Source organism: Rhincodon typus, chromosome 13 (genome assembly GCF_021869965.1).
Source record: "Rhincodon typus isolate 14 chromosome 13, sRhiTyp1.1, whole genome shotgun sequence".
Classification (NCBI taxonomy): Eukaryota; Metazoa; Chordata; class Chondrichthyes; order Orectolobiformes; family Rhincodontidae; genus Rhincodon; species Rhincodon typus.
Genome location: NC_063344.1, coordinates 40,404,937 through 40,413,138, shown reverse-complemented (window position 1 = coordinate 40,413,138; position 8,202 = coordinate 40,404,937). Strand labels below are relative to the sequence as shown.

Below are 8,202 nucleotides of genomic sequence, written 5' to 3'. Positions count from 1 at the left end.
CCTGGTTTTTAAACTCCGGAGTTTAAAAACCAGGCGAGAAAACACAACGGTGCTTCATCGGAGGCAGCACTGATGATGTTACCAAGAAGGGTAATGAAACGTCTGCGGAACAACAACGAACCAGCTTGGCGAGCCAACCAACCACAACATCCACAACCCGAGCTACAACTCTACTCCAAAACCTTAAAGGTAATAGAGACAATACAGCAAAATGACATTGTGACCACAATCTGATCAGCCTTGATCTTACTGAATGACCAATCAGGTTTGAAGGGCTGAATGGCATACTCCTCTTTCTTTGTTCACGGATTTCATTGAATAAAGTTTATATCAGTTAACGTGTAGTGTAGATTTGGTTCTTTAGTGTTTATCACTATTAACAACTTGTCTTGTTTTCAGTGGTTCTGGGGAAGTATACAGATGGATGCCAGAGCTGGAGAATCAATGTACTTGTTTGAAGAGGTATACAAAATTTATTTGTACCTATATTATTAAGTTGGAGATGGTTCAGAAAAGATTTAAAAGAATGTTGCCAGGACTGGTGGGTTTGAATTATAAGGATAGGCTGGATAGTTTGGGACTTCTTTCCACTGGCACATGGGAGACTGAAAGGTGGTCTTGGAGGTTTATAAAATCATAAGAGGCATAGAGAAGATGAATAGCAAAGGACTTTTCGTTAGGGTACTGGAGTTCAAAACTAACGGGTGTATTTTTAAGATGAGACGAGAAAAATTTAAAAGGGACCTGAGGAGCAACGTTTTCACATATATGGTGGTTCGTACGTGGAATGAACTGCCAGAAGTGAGAGATGCAGGCAAGTACAGTTACAACATTCGAAAGACACTTGTAAAAGTACATGAATAGGAAGAGTTTAGTGGGATATGAGCCAAATGCGGGCAAACGGAACTAGTTTAGTTTGCAAAACTTAGTTGGCATGGACGAGTCGGACTCAATGTCTCTATACTGATTTGAATTTTTCTAGAGATGTTAGTCTGTAATAAGGCTTTTGTTTTCTAATTACAGTCAGAAAGTCCAACCCTGAAGACATCAGTGTCTTTGCTTTCATTGAACACACCAAATAGCATGCGCAAAAGGCGCCGCTTGCGGGATACGCTGACACAGTTTACAAGAGAGACTGACAGCTTCTCGCCATTCCCTCCACGCAAAAGACCTTCAGCAGAAGCTTCCATTTCATTGGGATCATTGTTGGACATCTCTAACACACCGGACTCCTGTGGAGGTTAGTTGTTTTGTTTTCGTTAATCGAGATATTAAAGCTGTTTTTGAAATAATAGAATTATCTGGCACTGAAGATGGTCATTAATTCATTCCGTGCTGACTATTTCAATGTGCTATTCAATTAGCTTTACTACTGTACTTATTCCTAATAATTCTCAGTCTTTTTTCTTTGTTTATGATTATTTAGCAGATGCCCTTTGGAATGTTGCTGTTGAATTTGGTTTTACCACACTTCCAACATTTTGCAATTATATAGCTCCTTTTTTTAATTGTCACCTTAAATTTACACCCTGACCCTCCTGTCACTGGAAACACTTTTCTCTACTCTGAAGAGCACAATTGTAGAGATATGTCATCTCTCTTCATTCTTGCTATCATTCTGTCTCTTCAATATTCAAGGTTTGATCATTTTTCCTGTGGGTTATTACCCATTGTTGAGCATAGCTTGAGGTCTAACCAGTATCTTATAAAGTTAGCTTAGCACAATTCCTTGCCTTTATAAAATCAAGAATGCTACATACTTTAACAGCGTTTGCACATGGCCTGCTGTCTTCCGAGATTAATCTATATACACCAAGTCTCTGTTCCTGCATTCCCTTCAAAATTATCATTTCACTTATATTGTTTCAGTTTGTTTGTTCTTCCTTTTTAAATTTTTTACACTATTCCCTGCATTAAATTTCATCTATGTATACCTGTTTCAACAATCTGTGACCACCTGCCTGTTCCTTTTCTCCCCATTTCTCAATGCAGTCCCGGGTTTTGTCATCTGTAGACATTGAAATTATGCCCTCTGTACTCAAGTGTAGATTATTATCTCGCTATATCAGAAAAAGAAGTGATTCTAATACAGAAGTTTGGGATTACCATTGTCTATTCCTTTTCCCCGATATCCTCAAGTCTGGAAAAACAATCATTGCTTTCTCAATATCAACAAATTTTGCATCTGTGGTACGACTGATCCTTTTTAAACTAATTTAACTTTGTTTACAAGTGTATTAAAATATACTCTTTTTAAAGTAATTGGACAGTTCATGCTTTATTCCTATCAGACATCCCTATTGTTTCATTAGTTGGATTCTACTAAAGCATGAATCTTATAATTAAGTAAGTTATTAACATTCTGAAATAGCTAATTTTGGAAGGAATAACCTGTCTTATTTAGTTTTTTTTTCTTTCAGAATATGAAATGAACAGGATAGTAAAGAGGCATAGAACAAGTGATAGACAGCAGGGCACATTTGTGCAATGTGGCAAACCGATCCATAACTGCCGAGTTCAGAGATGGCCAAAAAACGGAAAGAAGTCCGGAAAGCTTATTAGTCATACCAACTCAGAAATAGGACAACATGCTAAGTGTCTAGAATTTCTTCAAAAGAAAGAATATGGCCATAATACTTTTAGTTCCCCCATTGGCACTTCAGAGGTAAAATTAGCTTTTGAGCTTGAAGATACACCAGAGGTTAGAGAAAGAGCAAAAAAAGGAGAAACATTTCAAAGGCAAGCTTTTGTAGAATTTCCAGAAATTACTGAGGGATCTGTCTTGTGGAGCAACACTGTGATTGAAATGGATGCTTCTTCCTGCACTACTGAAAAGTTTTATGGTCAGTTAGATGAAGGACTTCTCAAAACTAATGCAGCAGATAATTTAGCAAATTTTTGGAAGACTACTGACTTGTCGCAAGTCATTGAAACTAATTTGACAGAATTTCAGCAGAGTACCTACGCCAAAAATGAAGATGTTGAATCATGTGATCAGGAAGACAGGTTTCCAACTCAAGGCAATTTGGATAAAGATGGAGATTTTGGCTCGTTACAGAAATTTCATATTGGTGCATTTTCCAGTGTGGTTAAAGCACAATTTCTAGAATTAGAGGTGGCACTATCCAATGAGCAAACGCAGCAGAACTTGCAGAAAAATGAGAATGATGAATTTCAACAAAGCAGCATGATTGAAAACCTGCAGGATGTAGAAATGTCTTCAGTCTCTGAATGTTCTGTGGCTCAAAGCTTTACTTTGTGGGATGTCAGTGCACTTTATAGTGAAGGTACCATTGGGATGTTACTAGTAAGAAAACTTCAGCAGTTGTTTCATGTTGTCTTTTGTACAGCAAAAAATTAGGATTATTTAATTCACATTTAAGCCTAAAATGATAAGAAGTGTCCTTCAAAGAATTTGTACTTGACATTTTTAAGTTTGAGCTTTTGTGGCATTTCACCTTTTTGTTAAAAAAGACATTTTTTCCGCCTGCTGAAGGAAGAAATTATATGGCTATTTAGTGCTGTTGCTATTTACTGTTTTGGTTGAAAATTGTTTTTCCATCCTCCAGAGACTCCCAAATCCAGCGTAAAATCTTCAAAATGCTGTGCAGCCATTCCTGCAAAGCAGTCTGCACGGTGGCAAGTTGCAATGGAACTGTACCAGACAGAAAGCAACTATGTTGATATTTTAACTACCATTATTCAGGTGGGGTCATTTATGTCTGTTTTTATTATTTACACTGCAAATACATTTTTTATCTCTCGAGGGGCATGCGCCTCTGTAACTGGCCAGCACTTATTGCCTGTCATTAATTGCCCTTGAGAAGGTGCTGGTAAACTGCAGTCCATGTGCTGTAGGTAGTGCTATTCTATTTACAACTCAGAACCAGAAAAAATAGGTGCCTGTGCACTTCTCCAATTTGAATAGATCTTTACTGTCTCCAAAATTGAGGTATTCTAAAACTCTGCTGCCCCGTTATAACTTGCAGTGGATAATGTTTGCCTATTGCCTCTGCTCACTAACCTAAGTTATCTCCTGGTCAAGTAATACCTTGATTTTTCAATTTGTCATCTTTGTCTTCAACTCACTGTCTGGGTTTGGTCTTCCTGATGTCTGTTATGTAATCTCAAAGATCTCTGCGTTGTTCAGATTCTGACTTTTTGTTTGTTTCATTTTTCTATTGCACCTTAACTAAATCGTGCTAGATCATGGTACTACAGTGTTTCCAGAATGTAATGCAATCAAAACCATATTTTGGACTTTGTGGGTGAAAGAGCGTACAACCTTTGTTTCTTGGCTTCAAACAAGATTGTTTGATAATCATTAGTTTCAGCAGAATGCAAGTAATACCTTGCTAGATGTAGAGTTGGCAGTCACCTTTTTTTTAATGTTATTTTTGTAAATAACCTCCAAAAAGTAACCATTTTGTACAAAGGCAACAGTAACCCCACTCATTGTTCCCTTGAGTGTCAACTGTAGTTCAGTTATAGCATTTCAGCATTGTTGGAAGTGTTGCCATTTGTGATAAGTGTTAAACTGAAGCTCCTTACTCCCACAGATGTGAAAACTCAATAGCACTATTCAAAGACCAGCAAGTGTATTATTTGTTCTTTAACCAACATCACTAAAACAGGTTGACAAATATCACCTTGCTGTGCTCGAATTAGCAACTAAAAGTCAAAAATATTATTAGCTTTGAGGCACTTTGGGTATCCTGAGATTACAAGTGCTATATAAATGCAAACTCTTTGTGAAGTTTGCTTACTTATTTAATTCTGTGTACAAATACTATTACTTACTTTTTATAGCATTGGAATTTGCATTTTTGGCAATTTTGTTTAGCACCGGTATCTGCTTCCATTCAAAGCACATTCCCACTTTGACATCTCAGCTTGTTATCCAGTGGAAAGTTTAAGATGATACAATTGCATATTGAGCCAAAAGTGCCTTTTTGGTTATCCACTCAATGGAGTTTCCAACTTTCCACCAAATAAGTTTGTTTTTCCCCAAAATGGGAACAGGCATTTATAATGGGGAATAGAGAAATGACAACAAAGCTAAAAAGATCACTTTGCCTCTGTTTTCACTGAGGAAGGGAGAAGAAATTTCCTGGAACTGGAGATCCAAGTGTCTTTGGAGAATGGGGAGTCGCGGGGATTAACATTAGTCAGAAAATTGTACTGGAGGTGTTGATGGGGCTGAAATTTGATAAATCCCTTGGACCTAATGGTCTACATTCCTAGGGTGTTGGAGATGGCTACAGAAGTAGTTGATACATAGGTGATTATCTTCCAAAACACACCTCATTCTAGAATGATTCCAGTGAATTGGATGGTGGAAAATATCACCTCATATTTAAGAAGGGAGCAAGAGAAAACAGGAAGCTACAGATCTGTTAGTCTGACATTGGTACTAGAAAAAATGCTATAATTTATTATAAAGGATGGGATAGATAAACACCCTTTATCTTTTTAATGATTTGATTGCACATAGTCAGCACAGAATTATAGATACGAAATTGTTTGACGAACTTCATTTTTTGAAGGTGTTATGAATAAAGTTGGTGAAGAGGAGCTGATGGATGTAATACCCTTGGGGGCTGGTTAGAAAAATTTTAAACCATTTAAAATAGGGGGTAAGGTACTAACATGGATGGATTGATTGACCAACAGGCAGGAAACAGTAGAAATAAATAGGTCACTCTTGCAATGGTAAACTATCTCTAATAGAGTAAGGATCAGTACTTCGTTCCCAGCAGTTCACAGTCTATACATCGATGATTTGGAGTTGGGGACCAAATGTAATATTTATAAATTTGCACATGATACAAAGCTGATTAGAAATGTAGGAAGATGTGAAGCAACTTTGGAAGAATTTGGAAAGGCTGAGTGAATGAAAAAGACATGGCAGATGAAATATCATATTGGGTATAAAAATGAGGCTATCAAGTTTGGTAGGAGAAACGTGGTAAGGGGTTTAAAAGTATGGATGTACAAGGGAACCGAAGCCACTGAAAGCTAGTATGCAGGTGTAGTAAGCTAGTTGGGAGGCTAATGGACACCTTAATTGCAAGAGAATTTGAGCAGAGGAATACTCAAGTTTGGCTTCAATTATATTGGAGCTTGGCTGAATCGCATCTGGAATACTGCAATTTTGCCCCCATTGTCTTGTGGAAAGATATTGCTATTGGCTGAATGTGACGTAGGTTCACCAGACTTGTTCCTGGTGTGGCAGGACTGTCCTATGAAGAGAAATTAGGCAAACTGGACTTGAATTTTCCAACATTTGGAAAAATGAGAGGACCCACAAAATATTTAAAGGAATAGATGGTGGGTGCAGGTACAATGTTTCCCTTGGGGAGTTCAGGACCAGGGACACAATTATTAAAAATAAGGGAATTGCCACTTTGGTCGAGATGAGGAGAAATCATTTTATTCTGAGGATCATGAACCTTTGGAGTTCTGTACTAGGGGGTACTGTGGAGGGTCAGTGCTTAGATTTCTGATTATGAATCTCTACCTTAAACATACCTTGATGTACAAGGCTATTGGGATGTGGGGATGAGTGGTTAAAAGGCACTGAAGTGTTCAATCAGCCATGACCATTTTGAATGGTGGGGCAGGCTTGACTCATTGGCCTACTGCTGTTGCCATGTTCCTTAAACATCATATATTCCAAGTGTCCTTGAATACAAAACTTTTCGGCACTGGTTCTTGAAGGAACATTGACTAATCAATGTGTTCTAATTAAAGCACAGCTTTCAGATTAGCTTACTTTTCCTGGGATGTGGACACTGCTGGCCAGTCCCGTATTTTGTTGTCTATCCCTAATTTCCTTTCAAATGAATGACTCGGTCTTTTCAGAAGGCAGTTAAGAGTGAGCCACATTATTGTAGGTCTGGAGTCTCACGTAGGCGAGATCAGGTAGAGATCACTGATTTTTCTTGTGTGTAGGTGAGCCAGGTGGGTTTTCACAACAATCAATGATGGTTGTCGTGATAGCCATTACTGAGGCAACTGTTACATTGCAGATAATTTTATTTACTGAATTTTACCTGTATCATCTGCAATGGTGGGATTTTTAACCTGAGATCCTAGGTTTATGGATTATTCCAGACCTCGGGCATTACCACTAGATGATCATTTCCCCAATTTAGGATAGATGCCTGTAGTAAAGGGCACTGACTGATGTTCTCTCATATTAATATGAGAGTTTTTAATCGTGGTTTGCAAGTAAAGTGAAGTAATCCAAATAATTTTCGAAAAGGATGCACTTTAATTGTAAGTTTCTATTCCTTCTGCTTGTAAATATACCATGAATTTATCAAATTGTGTGCAGATAATACTTCAGTTTCTTGTCCTTTGTTAGCTATTTAAGGTTCCTTTGGAACAAGAGGGTCAACTTGGAGGTCCTATTCTTGCACAAGAAGAAATAAAAACAATATTTGGCAGTATTCCAGATATTTTGGATGTACACACAAAAATTAAGGTAAGTAAAATTTCTGTACAGAAAATACTGAGATTGTACGCAGATAGTCATGAATTGCAATTCATATTAAAATACTCTTGGGTATCAATTCCCAGGGCATGAGGAAGACTTTGAAAATTAATTAACTCACATACCCTATAAATATTAAGTAATTTTTTTCAATATTGTTAATCAACCTGTTGGGAACATTATGACATGCCTCTGGGGCAGGTGGGTTTTCAATTCTACCACTCTGCCACCAAAGCCTTACAAGTCATTTTTATCTTGACACTTATTAGAACAACTTTAAACATGTATATTGTTAAATAAAGAGTTAAGAGAAACTCAGCGTGTCTTGCAGCATCTGCATGAATAGAGATGGATTTGACTCCTTCTGATCTGCATGTTGAATAAAGATGTCATTTTTTCAACTTAAGCTGGAGGTTGTTCAGTCTTTAGAAAACTCTTGTCCTTGTTTCTAGAGTCCCTGGACTCTTGCCTCAAAGCCCATTTTTATAATCAAGTGAATTACTTGGGCCTTGTATCCAACATGACATGTGAATTAGCAATCCTGTGAACTCCCAACTCCATTCTAAAATATAACAGTTTATAAAACATTGATGTCTTTGAGACTTACAAGACTAACAGTTTACCCATAGCCATTATGCATGTTCTCTCCGGTGTCTATAGATGTGAACATCTTGCACCTCCTTCCCAATAAAGCTGTCTGGATC

General features: G+C 37.5%; 1 protein-coding gene across 1 annotated transcript in view; it reads left to right on the top strand.

Moving 5' to 3' along the window:
- Window positions 1-8,202, top strand: part of ect2 (epithelial cell transforming 2) — a 78,373-nt gene that overhangs the window by 29,101 nt on the left and 41,070 nt on the right. Inside the window, exons 7-11 of the mRNA XM_048604604.1 lie at window positions 400-462; window positions 1,024-1,240; window positions 2,421-3,287; window positions 3,570-3,706; window positions 7,370-7,489. Coding sequence (XP_048460561.1) covers window positions 400-462; window positions 1,024-1,240; window positions 2,421-3,287; window positions 3,570-3,706; window positions 7,370-7,489 — 1,404 coding nt within the window. The remainder of the gene's footprint in view (window positions 1-399; window positions 463-1,023; window positions 1,241-2,420; window positions 3,288-3,569; window positions 3,707-7,369; window positions 7,490-8,202) is intronic.